At 38.1% G+C, this 19,472-nt stretch overlaps 1 protein-coding gene across 13 annotated transcripts in view; it reads left to right on the forward strand.

Annotated features, from left to right (window-relative positions):
• Positions 1-19,472, forward strand: part of AKAP9 (A-kinase anchoring protein 9) — a 115,827-nt gene that overhangs the window by 26,297 nt on the left and 70,058 nt on the right. For 8 of the 13 annotated variants that reach the window (XM_079948393.1, XM_079948398.1, XM_079948396.1 and 5 more), the window contains exons 3-14: positions 319-363; positions 5,446-5,499; positions 5,869-6,039; positions 8,936-9,091; positions 9,741-9,938; positions 11,089-13,509; positions 14,018-14,228; positions 14,964-15,043; positions 15,348-15,453; positions 16,317-16,414; positions 17,257-17,359; positions 18,016-18,214. In XM_079948393.1, the coding sequence (XP_079804519.1) occupies positions 319-363; positions 5,446-5,499; positions 5,869-6,039; positions 8,936-9,091; positions 9,741-9,938; positions 11,089-13,509; positions 14,018-14,228; positions 14,964-15,043; positions 15,348-15,453; positions 16,317-16,414; positions 17,257-17,359; positions 18,016-18,214 (3,842 nt within the window). The remainder of the gene's footprint in view (positions 1-318; positions 364-5,445; positions 5,500-5,868; positions 6,040-8,935; positions 9,092-9,740; positions 9,939-11,088; positions 13,510-14,017; positions 14,229-14,963; positions 15,044-15,347; positions 15,454-16,316; positions 16,415-17,256; positions 17,360-18,015; positions 18,215-19,472) is intronic. The other 5 variants (XM_079948399.1, XM_079948404.1, XM_079948402.1 and 2 more) reach the window with 5 other exon arrangements.

Raw genomic sequence — 19,472 nt, forward strand, 5'->3', positions numbered from 1 at the left:
TCTTCAGATTTGGTATCCCTGCTGTAAAGGACCTTAATTTTTGTACAGCACATTGTTAATTCTAGGTGCTCTTAGCAATAATAAATGGTGCTTTTTTATGCCTCTTGAAGTAATGACTGTTGCAGTTCCTCTCATGTGTTTTGAGTACTGCAGAGTGAAAGGGAAGGATAAAGATTTGGTCCTGTGGCTGGGGGTTGGGTGTTTGTTATGCTTTTCACTCCATTTGAAATACTTTCTGGAATCATAAAAATAAAAGGATTCGGTTGTTTGAAATGGGTGTGTTTATTTTTGTCCTTTTATTTTTTTATCTTCTTTTAGCTGGAAAGTGAGATTTCCACTACAGCGGATGATTATAGCTCTGAGGTAAGATCAAAATTGATGCTTCATGTGCTGCAGTGGGTTTTCATACTTGACTGTTTTTCTGTTTAAAGACAACAGTAAAATATTTAGTAACATTTAGTATTTTTTAAATGTTGTAAATGATACATTAATGTTTGCTGAGAGAAAGTGAGTCATGTAAAATCTTTATAAATGAAAAGTAATGGTTGTGCTTTTTAAGTTCTGTGTTGTGCAGGTATGGCGGGTATGTAAAAATAAGAAATTAGAACCATGCTGAAATTTGAAAGGGAAATGTTTGTATCACAGCTTGTCCGTTACTGTTGCACCCTGTTATTTCATTATACTTTTTAGTGTTCTGGATATATCATTATTTCCTTTCTATAGCAGATTAAATGCCAAGGTGAGTAAGCTAAAATTATTAACAGGAAAGTTCTTTGGTGAGAAAATGTCTATGAAGGAAACACTCAGCATGAGCAAGACTTATAGTGCCAATATTTATTTGCAAACTTGGTCAGCAACTCTGTTCAGTTGCCCGTGGAAAAGTCTGTCTGTGTTCAGTGCATAGATACAGAGAAATGTAATGTTTCCGATCTCTATAACTATAGTTAAGAGATTAGAATGGGTTGTGGGCTTGCAGATTTCCTCCCATCATCTCCTGCTAATCATGATGTAGTGTTACAGCTGCAATGATGCTTCTAGTTTTGTATATATCCTAGGTATTTTATGTATAATGAGTTTCTGATTTATTTAAGTTAAATATATTTAGTTATGACTACCAAATGAACCATTTTCACTTAACAGCTATTACTTCTGTCTTGTTTCATGTACGTACCGTGCATATTAAGTGGAAAATATACAGGCTGTGTGTCTGTCTGTGGCAAGCACCAGCAGAGAATAGCAGTGGCTGTCCCATTGTCAAAGAGGCTTTATTTTGTCTTTGTTATGGCAGTAGTCTAGCTCCTGTACTGGCTTGGTGCCAGTACGCCATTGCTTGGAAGAAGCCCCAGGCAAGTGCAGACTACGGAAGATTGCTCCCAAACCACTAAATCAAGTGGAGTAAAAAATCCAGATATTCTTACAGAACACTTAGCAGGAGTAGAAAACTCCTAGTAATTATTGCAATTTGATGGTGAACACAAATGTGTATTTCAAACACGTGTAGTTTTACAGCTAAGGTTTGCAGAGGATACTTGTTCCAAAGTTTATAATTTTAGTAATAGCAACTGCATCCCAGCTCCCTAGATCTGCTTCCTCTACTCCCAGATCTATCTCCAATACAAGGTGTGCTTGAAGACTATATATTTGTGTTTTTACAATTCCCAGAACCTGAATATTTTCTGTAAATGGCAGAGATTTAAGAAAAGCCATGCATGTGCATGTGTTAATATAGTTTGCAGGATTTCACATTATACTAAAACTTTCCCCCTATACTAGTATTCGTTTACAGAATGTACTACCATCCTATAAACCAGGGGTGGAAAACCTATGGCCTTGCAGTTGTTGCTGAACTCTTAACTTCCATCAGTCCCAGCCTGCTTAACCAATAGTCAATTATGAAAGCTGTAGTCTAGCCAGATCTGGAAGACTACAGGTTTCCCATCTGTGCTATAGAACTATAAAATAGGATAATGGTTAAAAAAAATATATCTTCCCATTTTCCTTGTGTTGTTAGCTCTAAGCCAGTGAATTGTTACAGCGTTCCTGTTCATTTGTTGGCTGTCTGCAGGAAGGGAAGCCTCCAGAACACAAGCCACCCCAAAACTAACAAAAAGAAAAAACCCCAGCTGTATTTCCAATATCAGCTACTTATAAAGCTTGATTTAGGCTGCAATTCTATACCCACTTAACTTGGATTAAGTCCTACTGAACTCAGTGAGGTTTATTTATGTGTAGACATGTATAGAATTGCACTGTGTGACAGTTGCATACCTTGAACTGTTTTGTTTTTGCAATGGTGAATATATGCAAAAGTGAATATATTTTTGTACTGAGTTCATATAGCCACTGTAACAAAACAGGTGATTCCACCCCCCTGATAAATTATTACTACTATATGGTCTAAGTGGATCCTACCTGGGAGAATCTAGAATGACAGCAGCTGGAATTTTTTTAAAGGAAAATATTATCTGCTTAAAGCACCACCTTTAGCAAAACTGTCTGCCACTTTTGATAACATTAAGCTTTTGCTTAATTACTGGAGTCATGACAAATGTAAAATAATTATTGGAGCCCATGCTTGCGACCAAAGCAAGAGTGGAATAGCATTTGTGAGTTTCCTAGAGAGAATCATTCGGAGAATTTACAGCTTCAAGTAAGACTTTTACTGTATTGACATGGGACTAGTTGCTCTTTAAAACTGTGGTATGCTTTCAGAATTTTAGGAGATTGATACATTTTGGGGGCCAGTTATTTACTTAATTTAAAGTAAAAATGTGATACTGACCTCTTGTGGTAGAAGGTGTTACAGTCGTACCTTGGAAGCTGAATGGAATCCATTCCTGAAGTCCGTTCGACTTCCAAAATCTTTGGAAACTAAGGTGCAGCTTCTGATTGGCTGCAGAAAGCTCCTGCAGCAAATTGGAAGCTGAGCCAGAAATTTGGGTTCCAAATAACGTTCACAAACCGGAATACTCACTTCCGGGTTTGCAGAGTTCGGGAGCCAATATGTTCGACTCGCAAGGCGTTCGTCAACCAAGGTATGACTGTACTATATTTCATACGTTGAATTGTTTTGTTGCTTTTAAGTCTTGAGCATATATCTTGTATGCTGGATGATATGGTTGCCATACGTCCGGAATTTCCTGGACATATCCTGAATACTGTAGTCAGAAGCAGCACCTGGATGGAAATTTGGGGGGGGGGGGGTGTCCAGGAAAATCCAGACGTATGGCAACCCATGTTGGCAGTGTCTTTTTTGCCACCTTCCTTAAAAATAGCTCAAAAACATCAATTGTTTTGTGTTTTTGCCATAAAAGCGAAACAGCTTTGCTCGCTCTCCCCCCCCAAAAAAAAGCTTAACAATTTTTGTGTTGAATTTTCACTTTTTGAAACATGACAACCCTATATAAAGGAAATGCGTTTCAAGCACATTTGCCTTAAACTTTTAACTTTCTGTTGTGCATCTGTAAGAAACACGCAGAACCATACTGAGAATTACACAGAAGGTTTCCACATGGAAAGGTAGTGATAGTTTAGGAGGGCTGTGGGATCCTAGGCACCCACATTGGAGTTTAGGAGGACTTTTGTATCTAGAGGCCCCATCTGAACTATACATTTAAAGCAGCATTTAAAGCAGCACTTTAAGCTTTCATGGCTCCCCAGCCCCAAATAATCCTGGGAATCATAGTTTGTTAAGGGTGCTGAGAGTTATTAGGAGACCTCCTCTTTCCTTTCGCTGAGCAACAATTCCAGAGTTAGCACATGGGGCAAGTTTCAAGCACCCTCCTGCACAGGCGGAAAGTGGTTCTTGAACTCTTTAGAAGAGGAAGATGCAAAAATGCCTCCCAGAGGCATCACTTCGCAGTGCATGGTAGCCCACTCTGGATAACCTCAATATTGGGACAAGTTTCTTCATGGAAACGTACCATCTATTTGTCTGAATCCCAACTGCTCTGAGACCTGCGGGTATAGGGCGGTATAAAATTCAATAAATAATAATAATATAAGATGGACCTAGGGTAATATGGGAGGATGGAATTCACATATGAGATGAAAAGGATGGGGAATGTAGTATGTTCTGTCCTGATAGGGAACTCATTTATATATTGTACCTTGGAGGGTTTTTAAAGAATTGGTATCTGCACATTCTGCAAAAGGTTTAATGCTCTGCTATATTCAAACCACCAGTTTATTTTCAGTAGCGCTTAATAATTCACATGCTTTCTGTGTGCCTTTACACCGTGGCGAAAATCTTCAGTACAAAATTGTTGAGTTAAAACAAAGTTTAAGTTGGAACGAGATGACCTGGAATAATAACGGACTAGTTCAGCAGACAAATTCTGCAGCTCTTTTTATTGAACACTAATGTTAACGACTTCTGTGTTTTGCTGTTCAGTGCTGTAAGCATAGACATTAGATTGCAGGTTACTTTATTTTAATAGTGTTCTATTCCTCAGCCCAGAGTCTGGCTTTCTGGGAGTGAATTATTTACTTACTTACTTACTTACTTACTTACTTACCTACTTACTTACCTGCTTACTTAGCTTTTATTTATTTTGTAACATTTATACACCGCTTGTTTGCAGAAAAAACCTCAAAGCGGTTTAGTAAAAAGGTAAAATAATGAAATTATCACACAAAATTTTACAGCAAAAAGTTAAAACAACAAAAGACTGTAACAAATTGAAACTCTCATGAACTTTCTAAACATCTGCGTAGGTTTGTCTAAATAAGAATGTTTTTAGCAGGTGCCAAAAAGAATACAGTGAAGGTGCCTCATATCAGTAGTGTTGTGGGTGCTAAGATCCCCCCCATACACAATATTTTATGGGAATCATGGCAGAGTATTCTTTTCAAAATCATGTCACTTAAAATTTAGATATTTGGCCCTTTCATGCACCTTCATTCTCATAAGGCAATAATTCATAGAATTAACTCCCAGTGAAACACCAAAAATACATTGATAACTTATTTCTGTCTTTTGGTGTATGTATATTACAGAAACTTTGATCTAGTTTCTGCTGATATGCACATCTTACTTTTGGACAGCGTATTAATATCATATCTTTTAAAATAAAAAGCTGCTACATGGCAAATTGGTATGTAAATCTGAACACTGAGGATTTGGAACCCTATAAATATACAAACTGTTTATCTGAACTGGTTCAGATTTTTGTATGGAAAACATGCTATGGAAAACGGCAGTGTTCTTTGTTATATCTTACTGTCCAAAAAGCTATGGACTTACTGGCTGTATTTGCATAATTTGAGGGAGGAATAAAATGTAAACAGGCAAAGCTAGAATCTGAGGCTGTAATCCTGTGTATGTTTGCTGAGGAATAAGCCCCTTTGAATTCCATGGGACTTAATTGTGAGTAAATATGTGCAGGGTTGCATTGTAAGTTACAATTTAAATTTATAATGCATCTAGAAATTCTTTTTATACAGGTAAATGGTTGCAGTTTTTTGACAAGAACAGAGGTACCTGCAGACTTTATTAGGGTATAGTATTTAAAATTAAATCATGGCACTCAATACTAAACACACTTGATGCTTTGCATTGGGGAATGTATCAGGATTGCTAACAGAAATTCATTTGCTTGCATGCTATAAAAGTTTACTACCTTATGTAGTTTATACATGTATGCTATTGCTTCTTCAGTAATCTTTGGAAGACAAAATTCAGTTTATAACTGATGTCACAGCAGTGCTGTATTGTTACTGCTCTCCTGGAGCAAATTATACTAACAAAACAGGTTTCCATAGCAATGTGCTAAAGTGCTATCTGATGAGAAGGAAATGTTTTAAGTATCCTCACCTTGAACAAATTTTATAAAATGCTGAGATGCTAAGGAACTTGGATTGGTTTAGGAAGAAGAATTTGGATTTGGAGAGAATTATTCTGAGCTTGGGATACAGCATTCTATAGCACGACTGGAGATGATGGAGAATGAATTGGCTGGAAAACAGCAAGAGATTGAAGAGCTAAACAGAGAGCTAGAAGAAATGAGGGCAGCATATGGTACAGAAGGATTGCAACAGGTATAATTACCTTACGTTGCTTTCTGCATGCTTTGTAGCCGTACACACAGTCTTTCAGTATTGCTTGTCATAATTCAAAGGCATTGAATGTGAGAGAGAAGAATGTCAGTGGTGTCCATGTTCATTATCATTTTGCTTTATGAAAGAATACCATATGTCGTAACGCTTTCTATCTCTTTTGGTTTTGTGTTCATGAGTTTTGCTCTTGGCTCTGTGAGTTATAGCAGTAGAAAAATTGACCCTCTATTGAAAAGACATGGGGTTGTCCCATCCCCACCAATGCAGCCTATTTCTGTGTTTTTGTTCTTGTTTTTAAAAAGGACAGTGCCAAAATAGCACGCTCCTCCTATTAAACAAGAACCTTGTTACCCGAGTTGTACTACAAACAGAATGAAATCACCTGCCTAGTTCTTAAGTAAGGAAAATGACTGCTAAAATTATGTCTGCCCCATATTATTAAAGGTTCTCTGTATGTAATGTGTAGATGTGACTATAGTCCACATTGGTTTCTCATCTGTCCCTGCCCACGGTAAAGATGGGGGTGACCATGGGAACAGCATGGCTGAGCAATCTGCCCAGTCATGGAATTTTTGTGCAACCATACTGGAACAAGATTTCAGCCAGCCATGTAGATTCACTGCTGGGTAATTTGCATGCACACCATGCACATTTAGATAATTTACATGTGTGTCAATGGGCAATGTACACATGTGCATCTGATTTATAGATGTAGATGTATAGAGTGGCTGGGGCAACCCTGTCATACGGGTGGTGTACAAAAAATAAATTATTATAAATTGTTATTTGACCTTTGGCCTGGTGCTTCTGTGCATCAGCTGACAGAGGACAGTGCCAACTGCAAACCAAACAAAAATCTGAAGGAGAAATTCGAAACATGTTGAAGGAAATTATTGTGTCTATTTGCAAACCCACTCCATTCCAAAAAATGGTTTTCATAATGTGTTTTGAGTGTGACAAGTCTTTGTCAGTGGCAGTAGTCACTACTTGTTTCCTGAGTGAGGGGCTTCTTTATATTAGGAAGAGTGCTTTATAGCCCAAGCTTTCTGTGCAACCCCTTTCCCTTTGTATCCCCCATAATCCCATCCCAAAAACTATTCCAGAAAGTGTAGAGATAACCTGATGCAGCAAGGAGCAGTGGAAGAAGAACCAGGAAATGGGGAGGGTATTCAAGCACTTGGAAGGTGGCACGTGATTCTTTGGTTCTTGGCCATTGTTTGTTCTGATAGGCCAGATAATTCTTATTCTTACCAAGCATCTGGTTTTTTAAAAATACCTTAAATCAAGGAAATTGTATATGCTGCCTTGGCCCCATTGGAGTCAAAAGGTGGGATAAATATTTGATTAAATAAAAATTAATAAATGAACAGCTATAGTTGTTTCCTGCATTTAATTGAAGCTGCTTTTGGACCAAATTCATTTAGCTTAGTAGTGTACCTTTTCATGAAGGTTGTCTTGTTTTTCCTTTGATACTTTGCTGTTTAGATTGTATGCGTGAGCATTCATTTGTGCTTTGCATTGTACATTGTCAATCTACATGGAGATTATTTGGAGAGGTTGTGAGCTTTTTGCTTGGTTCTGCAATCTTGAGTGAATGAATGAAAAAGGATCTACGTAGATTTTAAAAACACTGCATACTGCTGTGCTAATTACTTATCTTAGACACTCCTTTAGACTGTACAACCTTGTACCAGTTTGACTTTCTTGATTTAATTCTACTCTTAGCATTTTTGCTTTTCAATGAGAGCTAACTGGTGCATGTTTTTTTGCTTTATATTGAAACAATTTTTGTTTGTCTAGAATTTAAAAAGTTCCCATTTTAATGCTAAAACTCAATCCTTTGGATTGGTTGAATAGTCTCAGAAGAGAATATTTACCTGAGATGTGTGGCACATGGATTCTTTTGCTTTCCTTTCGTTCACCTTCTGTCTTGTATTACTTTTTCAGATGCTTTGCCCACATGTATGCCCATTTAGTATTCCATGTTTATTTTTATGGAATATTGCAGAAAAATCCTAAAATTGTGCTGTCGTTTGATTAAAGTGGTATTGTGTACCAGAATATACCTGAGTGGAACTACAGAGGTCAGGGATTTATAAATGCCAGACATTGCATCTTTTGCAACTGGTAGGAACAGATTACAGACTTGGAAGAGCATTTGCTATGCTTTGGGTGTGGGTAGAAGCTTTTAAAAATGACTTGAATGTGGATTTTAATAGTGGCAACTACCGTATTTTGTACAAAGTGGTAACTGTCAGCACTCCTTTGTTCAGAATTTTTAACTAGGTGAAGCTTGTTAGGTGTTTTTTTTTAAGATATGGCAGTATTTAATTGTTTGTAGACTCTAAATCTTATATTGAAGTGTAAGGTCCATCAAGTTTGACAGGAAGAGAGAGGCTTTGGATCTCTCCTGGAGAAGGTTCCAGTCCTTTCCCAAATCCATTACTGTTCAGTCACCATTACCTTCATCACTGAGGCCAGTGGAACTGGCAGAGCAAAGGGTTGCAACAAGGTCTGCTTTATTTCTGCAATATTTCTAGTATTGTCTCTGAATTCTGCAGTCTGCTTATATATAGTCCAGTTTTTATTAAAACAGTTCCAAAATCTTCCTCTGGGGAAAAGCTTTAGAATGGGGGACAGGAGAGTTCAGTTTAAACCTCTTTAAAAATAGAACTTTTAAAGGGCCATCAAATATTCACCTTTTAAAGTGTTAATTAGGGAAACAATATTCCTGGTCAATAAATATGTATTCTTTTACACAATTGTACTTAGAAAGCTATGCTGGAAACACCAGGAGCAGAATGTATCTTTTAGTGTTTCTCCAGAATAGCTGCTGCTGATATGAACCATGTTAATACTACAATTTCACCTCCTTTAGTTACAAGAATTTGAGGCTGCTATCAAAAAAAGAGATGACATTATCACACAGCTCACTGCTAATCTGCAACAAGCAAGGAAAGAAAAGGATGAAACAATGAGGGAATTTTTGGAATTGACTGAACAGAGTCAAAAACTGCAAATTCAGTTTCAACATGTAAGTTATTGGTAACAAAATTTATTAGCCTTGAAGGCAGTGCCAAAATACATACAAGGCAGCCTGTCTCCTCTTCCATTGGGAAGTCCTGCTTCTGAAGGATCAGTGTGATATATTGATGTCTCCCACTGCCCACCCCCCACACTGTGCAGGGATTAGTCCCAGTGAATAAAGTGGGACTTACTTCAATGCATACTGTTTGCAATTCTGTTAAAGCTAATAAATTTTGTGGGCTTATTTATGAGGTTGTTCTGAAGGTGTGGCCAATAAATTGGCTTGCGTCATCACACTACAGGTTAACTGCTACAGCTTGGCTTATACTTTTTGTTCCTTGTAATTTGGGCACTATGGAAAGAGAATGTATATCCGACATAATGCAACCTTTATTGGGACAAATAATTTTGTCTCATTGCATCCAAGACAGTTTGCTTCACAAAAATGACCCACAAAAATACAGTGGCAGAAAGGCTGAGCGGGCCCATATTGTACTCCAGGCTTGCAGAGAGTAACAACATTAATTCTCTAGAATACAACGAATGTGCTGCTTTAATGGAAAAGAAATGAAGAATGCTAATTGGCTCCAACCACCATATAATTTGATAATTGTTATTCAAGCAGTTGATCTTTAATAAGTAATTCTGTGTATAAGTTGCAGGCAAGTGAAGCTTTAAGGAACACTAGTCATAGCAGCACGGCTGCTGACTTACTGCAAGCAAAACAGCAGATCCTTGCATATCAGCAACAGCTAGAAGAACAGGAGCAGCTATTGAAGAATTATCAAGTGAAAAATGAAGACTTTGAACTGCAAGTTTCCCTTCTGCAACAGAGAGTCACTGCCTTCGAAATGGTATATTTCTCATTAAGCTTGTGTTTTTAGAGATACGTGGTGATGGTTGAAAAGAGATATAATCTCTTTGCCTCAAGTGTATAGGATTATCTAATTGTTACAGCATGCAAACACGGGAACACACTGCGTATTTGTGTGAGTGCTTCCTTTTAGAATTATTGAAAAATTGTTCTAAACCACTGTGATATATTTCTATGGTACTGCAGTATATAAATATGTTGACAACTAAATAAACAAATTAAATATATGCAACCTCAAAAAAAACTGAAATGAATTTGGACCTCTCAGAATATCATATATGGAAGATACCTTGATGCCATATAAATGGTCGAGAATTTATCAGTTCTTATGCAAAATTTGACCAACTTCATTGACAACCATCAAAGCCAGTGTTGAACTAGATTTTCATGTTTTTGTGTCTTTTTGTAATATATTAATAATACATGTTGTTTGTGTGTGGGGGATCTTATAAGATAGATGTGATGGGTATAGTCATTCTAGTTAAATTGTGTGTTGCTCCCGAATACATATAAAAAAGGATGGTGGGGACCAAAGGGAGTCTAATGTTTACATTTAAATGGTTGTGTGGGTAGCTGAACCTTCCTCCACCTTACTTTCTCACCTCAGATACTATCACTACTGCTATTTTTCCTTCTCCTCCTTCTGCTCCCGCTCCCAATCTGTTCATCATAGGATTCCTAACCTGGGTCATTTCCAGTATGCTTATTCTTAATATTTATTGGTCATTTTCCTCACAAAAGTGACCCAGAGTGAGTTATCAAAACAAGTTGGGAGATGATTCAGGGAAAGGATTCTGCTCATTTCTCTCATTTCCCTTTTCGTGAAGTAAATATTAGATTATCTCCCCACCACACACACACACATACATACATACACAATGGGACAGGCACATGAACAGTTAATGGCTTTAAGTTAAATTTGATAACGTAAAGTAAAAAGAAGCACATTGTACATACGGTAGGCATCTATTTAAAATAGTGTGTATATGCTTTGGAAATCACTCTATATGCTGTCCTCAGAACATGCAGAAAATGGGCAATACCACTTGAAATCATTTTGTTTTGTTTTTATAAAGCAGTAAGTCAAATATGGTAATTCAAGAAATCAAAGCAACTTATTTCTATTACAGGAAAAATGCAAAACAGAGGAAGATTTTACTAAGAGAAAACTACGGGAAAAAGAAACAGCTATTGAAGAATTGGAGGCAAAAATTTTAGAAGAGGAAGAAAATATATTTATTCTTCAGAAAAAACTGTCAGCTGCTGAGAACTCACTTGAAGAAGTAAAAGAAGAGATCTTGCAAAAGAATCAAGAAATACAGAATGTGAGAGTAGAATTAAGCAGCTCTAAACAAAAGGAAAGGCAATGTTCTGATGAAATAAAGCAATTAATGGGAACTGTGGAAGAGCTACAAAAACGATATCACAAAGATAGCCAGCATGACAATGATATTGTAGAAAGAATGGAACTTGAAGCACAAAGGAGACTTGCAGACCTCAGAGCAGAATTGGAGGAAGTTCATGGGCAGCAGATTGTGCAAATGAAGCAAGAGTTGGTTAGGGAACATACAATGGAGATTGAAAAGCTTCTAGCCCAACAAAAAGCAGATATGGAGAGAACGTTGAGTTTACACTCTGCTAATACTAATGAAGACCAGTTGCATTTAATGAATATTGCAATTAACGAGTTGAACCTCATGCTTCAGGAAGCTACTTACCAGAAAGAAAAGGTGAGGCAAGATTTATCACAGCAGCTTGAAATATTATCCTCAGAAAAGTCTGCTCTGCAAAATAAAGTTGAAGATCTTTGTCAAGAGCTGGACTTTGCAAGAGAGCAAATTCAGAGAGCCAAGCAGACCATAAATGAGAGAGAATCAAAGTTACATGAAGTAGACCAGTTACAAATCACTACCGCAGAATTAAAAGCACAACTTGCTGCTGCATCTGAGATCAGGGAAGAATTAGAAGAGAAACATGAGGCAGAAGTTACAAATTACAAAATAAAACTTGAAATGCTAGAAAGAGAAAAGGATGCAGTTTTGGGCAGGATGGCTGAATCTCAAGAAGCTGAACTAGAGAGACTGAGGACTCATCTTTTGTTCAGTCATGAAGAAGAGCTATCAAAACTTAGAGATGATCTACAGCAAGAGCACAGAATAAACACTGAAAATCTTAAAGATAATATGATTATGCAATCGAAACAGCAGTTGGATGACTTACAAAATGAAATGAGCAAAAAGATGGAAGCTATGCAATTTGAAAATGAAAACTTAATAGCAAAGCAGAATGAGCTCACGTTAGAAATAGCAAGGCTAAAAGATTTGCAGGAGTCTATTGTAAATTCTAAATCTGAAGAAATGATGCTTCAGATCCAAGACCTCCAAAAAGAGATAGAAGTGCTTAGACTAGGAGAAAAAGAAAAGGGTACACTGGAGCAGGAAGTTCAGGTGTTGCAGCTGAAAACAGAATTATTAGAAAAGCAAATGAAAGAACGAGAGGATAGTCTTCAAGAAAAATGTACCTTACTTGAAACACAAAAAAATTTTCTTGAAGACAAAAGCAATGCTCTGAAAGAGAAGCTAAAGAAGTATGCTATTAAGAATACAGAAGAAAGCTTCCCTGATGGCATTAGTTCCGAGTCAGAAGAATTTGATTTGCAAAACAGAATAGACAATCTGATAGCAGAAAATGAGAAGCTTGTAAAACAAGATATTGAACTTAAAGAAGAGATTGAGAGGCTACAGAATTCCTTTTCATTTGCTGAGCATAATTACCAGGAACTCCAAAAAACCCATGCTTCTCTACTAGAGGTAAAATTAGATTTAGAAGAGAGCAAGGACAAGCGAGAAGCAGAATATGAAGCCAAGCTCCGGGCTTTGACAGAAGAGATCCAACATTTACAAGGAGATACATCAGTTGTACTGAAAAGTCAAAGTACGATTGTTTGTGGTAAGAGAGAGAAGATCCTAAGATCAGAAACATTTGATGTTGAGGAGGTTGTTGAAAAAGACACAACAGAGCTTATGGAAAAGCTTGAGGTCACTCAGCGTGAGAAGCTAGAACTTTCACTGAGACTTTCTGATCTTTCCGAACAATTGAAATTAAAGAGTAGTCAGATATGCCAATTAAATGAAGAAGTTAGATCTCTAAAACAAGATAAAGAGCACATGTCAGTGAAATGTAAAGAACTAGAAGTGCTAGTCAGCCACAGACTGGAAGAGAATATGAACTCATGTGAACATGAGACAAAATACCCCAATGGGGGGCTACAGACAGACCACCCCAGAGTTTGTGAACACATAGGCTTTGTTCCTGATTCATACAAAGACTATGACAAAGCTATAAGAGAGGAGAAACTGATAGCAAACCAGAGTGTGGTTCATCATGTTCCAGTGGAAGAGACAATTGAACATTCAATATCAGAGCCAGAATCACTGCTGGATAACTTTCACCAAATGAATGATGGGCTAGCAGGAGGCTCTTCGTGTCTGAACCATTTGCAAAGTGAAAGTGAGCTTCAGGAGCAGTTGGATATGCTGAAATCTGAACAGGTATTTATGGTAACCCACACAATTAACATTTCCGCTATGCTTGCGTCTCATCAGCTAATACGTCTCCGTGTAATCCTATGCATATTTACCCATAAAAAAGTCCTGCTGAACTCATTAAAAAGAGTGGCTGTGCTTTGAAATTGAGAACGTTCCCTCTAAATCAATCCAGTCGCTATTAGGACTAGTAAAGAGTCAGCATTTTCTGTCAAACGTTACAGCCTTGCGGATAAATGTGATTTGAATTTTTGCAAAGGAAACATGGTTTCTTAGTATGGTACATAGTGAACAACGGAGTGAACAGCAGAGAAGTGGGACTGGGAGTGGGAGAGATGTGGCAATGTTTGGTAAGAACTTTGGTATTCAGGTTTTCTTTTAATTTTGCATGATTGATTGAAGTCTTGTAAAATAAGCTCAAATGCTGATTTGCCGACGTTTTGATGCTACGTTTAAAGCCATTCATTAGAAAAACGTTTATTGATATCCTCATACGATGCCCATCTCTACTTAGAGCGATTTAAAACTGCAGATGGAAGCCCAGCGCATTTGCCTGTCTTTGGTTTACTCGGCTCACGTGGACCAAGTGCGCGAATGCATGGAAAATGAAAAGGAGAATGCGCTCTCTGCTCTTAAAGAAGAGCTCCAGTCCCATCATGCACAAGAACTGAATGAACTTAAGAAAAGCCAACTAGATCTTCAGAACGTTAAAAATCAAAACTTAGGTAAAGTGGTGAAGGGGAGGAAAATTCTTTTTGAAGTTTTAAATATGAGGCAGTACTTTTGTATTAGTAGTTGGTTTTAGTTTGGCAGCAGTAGACCATTGCATACATTATTATGGTGCTCATGATGTAGCACGTAAAGCAGGTTTTTGGTGTCTTCTTATTTTAATTTTGTGATTTCTGATTTAACATTTGTATCCGGTTTAAACAGATTCGACCTTAAAAAGCAATGCTGTAGTTTGTTTGTTTTTTACATAAGATGCTAAGGTATACAAATGCAGAACTCTGACTCCCAATCTGAGGCAGGCATTTGGTTTAGCAAATTCCAACCAGCAGATTATCTCAAGATTTTACTTTGTGCAAAGTGGTTGGTTTATTCTTTCTGCTTCCTCTCATGAGTGAGAAAGGTTATCATGTGGGATTTGGTTGCTCCTTAGGAAATGCCAAACTTCAGAAGAAGTAGCTAGGTGTCCAACGTTGATAGGCTTCAATTCATTTCCTGCCTTTGCTTGGAGGCATCTCTATGTTTCCTTGACCTTCCACTGTTGTCTTCTAATTTCACTGGTTGGTGGCTGTAATAAATAAATCATTCAACTGATTGCTCTGCTTTGTATTTTGAATTTTATTATAGTGTATAGATAAAACAGACCCAAATATCTGTCTTTATTGTCCCCCTTTCTCAAATTGTTGGAAAGCATTCTAAAATAAATAATTTTCAGTGATGGTTTATCTTCACAGATGAAGAAGGCCAGTCTCCATGGGTGCATCTAGAAAGGCTTAGCAAAACAGTAGCTGAAGAATGTTCTAAGCTCACTCAGGTGAGAAGCATTTTACCCATTTTACCACAAATCATTTGCAAATCCTGTGTTCTTTCATCTATTAAAATTAAACCAAAAGTTCCTTTATTGTGTGCACTTGTGGATTCCTACATCTCACATGAGAACGATATGGGCAAATCTCTTAGGATTGTTGAATTGTGGATCTACCGCTTGCTAAATTCTCTTCATGCCCATTTTAGGAGGAAGAATCAAGATGTTATAATGGTTTTATTGACCTCATCCTGTTTGCTTGATACCGTCAGATGCAATAGGAATATGTTTAACTTTCTTCCTTTGTTTATAGTCCCTTTGCAGCGTTCAACTTGAAAATGTTTCACCTGCTGTTAAATCTGGTGCTGGGGAGAGAGAACAATCGAACTCAATGTTAATATCAAGAGCAGAAGCTCAAGGTAACAAAAAACACAAATCTTAATTTTATAGCCCTGTCTTTTATCTCCTTGGTAGCAGTTGTAAACATAGAAATGCTGCTTTTATCTGAGGAGCAACTTGGAGCTGAAGCTAGCACTGGCTGGAACATAGCAAGGCTGGGAGTTTGCTATGTAAACAGCTAGAGAAATCTCTTTACCAGAGTTCAGCAGGCAGTGGATGGCACAGGAGCAATTGGAGCAGTGATATTCTAGCAGAATGTTAGCTTTCTAGATGGGATTCAGGAAGCCTTGGAGGCCATAGCTGTGGGCAAAGGGGCAGGAAAGAGGCTTGAGAAGTCTAAAGGGAGACTTTAGGAAAGGGTTCCGTGACCATGAGAATTCTACAGCAAGTTAAAAATTGTTATGATCCAATGGGAAAAGTAAGCAGCATAACTCCATGGTAAAATACTTGGGGTGAATCATCAGAGCTGCTTGAGAGAATAAAAAAGGCAAGGTAAAAAGAATATACAGTGGTACCTCAGGTTACATACGCTTCAGGTTACATACGCTTCAGGTTACAGACTCCACTAACCCAGAATTATTACCTTGGGTTAAGAACTTTGCTTCAGGATAAGAACAGAAACCGTGCTCTGGCGGTGTGGCAGCAGCAGGAGGTCCCATTAGCTAAAGTGGTGCTTCAGGTTAAGAACAGTTTCAGGTTAAGAACGGACCTCTGGAACGAATTAAGTACTTAACCTGGAACGAATTAAGTACAGGTACCACTGTACTACATTTTCTAAAAACATAGCAGTAGAATGCCGTTTAATATAATGTTTATAGAAAGAAAAGAAATGAATACACTAGAGCAACACAATAATTGTGTTTGATTCATTCTCTGCCTTTAGCTTTGCAAGGAACCCTGCAAATTCTTCTGAGCAAGATAATGGAAGAGTATCACAGATTACTGGACTATCATTCAAAGTTTGTGAAAGACAGAAAAAAGGTAGGTTGCCTTTTGCTTGTATCCTAGACAGAATTAAGGAGCAAGCTGCTTTTCTGAGTTACACGTGCATAACACTGCATTGTAAATATCACTGATGGTAAGGGAAGTACTTATTCCCATAGTTCATAGTTAAACTATGGCACTTGCTTCCCAAAGCAGTGGTGATGGTCACCAGCTTGGATGGCTTTAAGGAGAATGAAACAAGGCAATTAATGGCTAATGCTGATGAATGCTACATTATATTTCCGTTAATGGAAGGCAGTATGCCTCTGTATACCAGGTGCTGTGAACCACAAGTGGGGAAATGTGCTGTTGCACACAGGTGCTGCTTGCGGGATTCCCACAGGAATCTGGTTGACAACTGACAACAGGATGCTGAGCTAGATGCATCTTCTCTTATGTTATTTAAGGATAGAATATATATTTTTGGAAATTCAGTGGGGCTTGCTTCAGAGTATACATGCACAGAAATGAAGGCACCGAAGACTGTTGACATAATAACTTAAGGACAACCAAAGAGCTATTGAGTTACAGATAGGTAGCCGTGTTGGTCTGCCATAGTCAAAACAAAATAAAAAAATTCCTTCCAGTAGCACCTTAAAGACCAACTAAGTTAGTTCTTGGTATGAGCTTTCGTGTGCATGCACACTTCTTCAGATACCAAGAGCTATGAGTTAGATATATATACATTTCAGTGGCAATATAGTTTTATCACAACTTCGAAACTGTCCACATTTATGCAGAATTCAGCAAGATATACAAAAAGTAAAATGTTAGCAGCAATTTTAGAAAGAAAGTTAATGTTCCATGTCTCCCATTTGGTTCTATTTAATTTTCTCCAGCTTGAAGAGCAAGAGGCATCATTTGCAGAATACAATGGAAAAGAAAGCGACTGTCTTCAACAGAGTGTAGAATGTTTACCTACTCCGTCACAGGATCTTGCTGGTAAAGATATACATTTAAAGTCAAATTAGAAGATCTGTGTAATATAAGCAGACAAATCCATTTAAATCAGTTACAAAGCCACCGACCCTTCCCATATTGGGCAAGTCTCAAAATGTACATGGGGTGGGGGAGCACTGAAGAAATTCTAGAGTGAATAAACTTGCCTAGTGCTTTGAGGGTGTGGAATGAAAAAATAACGCTGACAACTCATGTGAAATATGGAGGTACCGTTTTGATCTGGGTACTGCATGTATGCTAGTTGAGGAGCAAGAATGGGGAGAAAAGAAAACTCTCACCACAGCTGACGACCAGGGGCCACTCTCTTCTGAAGGTACCTCTGTACCTGAATCTGGGCTTGATTCAGTATCTTTCTACCTTTAGAACATGCCCTGACACCGCTGGTAGTGCTGGCCCATCTTGATGAGGGCCCCACTCAGTTGTCATTCTCGGGCTGAGAACCCTGAAAGTCGGATGCTACTGAGAAGCTCATGTGAATTCCTAAACCCTTTGGAGTGATTGCTAGTACCACCCCAAACAAATTGTATTTGTTGTAAAAGGAAATGTTGCTCTGGTATCATTGCTTCCCCACCCCCACCCCCACCCCGGTTTATGCATACGGTATGTTTAGAATTATTGTTTGATTTGTTCATACATAGATCTTAAAGTGAGGTCACCCTGTTGGGAAGACATGGATAACTTTAAAACTCGACTTGAAGAACAACATGCTCAGGAAGTGAAGCGCCTCAGATCATATTTCCATCAGCAGTTGAAAGAAACTGAGGAAAGATATACTGCAGAGATAGTCCACTTACAAAGCAGACTCCAAGATGCCAGTGTGGCTTCCGATTGCTTCAGGTACCTATGATTTTGGCTTTCCCCTTTTTTTCAACAACAAAAGCTACAGCAGAGATCACACAAGCAATTTTGTTCCATAGCTAAAAATGAGTTTGCTCCCCACCACCATTTTGGTATATGACGGGGGCGTTTTGCTTTCTCCTCAAGGATTTCCCCATTTGCAACCATATTGTCTTATAAGCAAAAGAAAATGTGGTGGTTTCTTCACCTGTATAGGATCAGTGAACAGAGACTGCTGTTGGGAGAATGATGGTGCAGGTTGCCTCCACCACTTCAGACCATGATTTCTGAATGATTTGTGAAGGGGTGTGTGCTATGACGTTGTTTGTAAAACAAAAGCTTTGCAGGCAGAAAGTCCCAGTTCAATCCCTGGCATCTCCTGTCTGAAACTCTGCTACCCTTCAATACCACTGCTGAGGACTTGGAAACAACTGGAATCAGATAAACCCAAACCCTGAAAAGTAAATCTTTCCAGTCTAAGATGCACTCAATATCATATTATTATCGTTATTACTTTAAATTTCTTACCCATCCTTCATCATGACGTCCTACAGGCCTGGTTACAATTTAGAACTATGATATTAAAATCAGTTTCTAGTAGATTAGGAATAGAATCCCCAGGGGTCCAGGAACATCCTATTCAGGGAAACTACAGGGACAAAGAACACTGTTGAACACCAAGGCAGAACATTAGTCCATCAAATTCAATGTTGTGCAATGCAAATTGAACACAAATTGTTGTAACCTGCCCTGTGAGACCTCACGGTAAAGGATGGGTAAGAAATTTAAAATGATGATGATGATGATGATGATGATATGATATTGAAAGTCTGGGTTTATCTGACTCCACTTGTTTTCAAATCCTCAGCAGTGGTATTGCTTAGCCAGAGAATCAAGAAGGAACAAGAACATGAGGGAGATAATCATGGTTTCTCTGCTCCACAAAACAGCTGATAACCAGAACAAGTACAATGCCATTATTATCATTGTTGCATGTTGATCATAGAGAACAGGAGCACTGGGGGAAAGATTGAATATCACTCCGACCCAGACTCTGAGCTTTTAAGAACTGCAGAGTGATAATGAATAGGGCATGAGAGAGATCATCTGCTGCAGTGTGAGTCCTGGCCCTGGGGAAATTGAAAACACCTGGTTTCCAGCTTCCGCAGGATCTAGAGAAACAGCAGGAACATAAAAGCACAAGGGATGGGGCTGAATATCAACAACAAACACCAGTCCCTCCCTTGTGTGTCTTTGC

Source organism: Podarcis cretensis (assembly GCF_951804945.1).
Source record: "Podarcis cretensis genome assembly, chromosome: 12".
Classification (NCBI taxonomy): domain Eukaryota; kingdom Metazoa; phylum Chordata; class Lepidosauria; order Squamata; family Lacertidae; genus Podarcis; species Podarcis cretensis.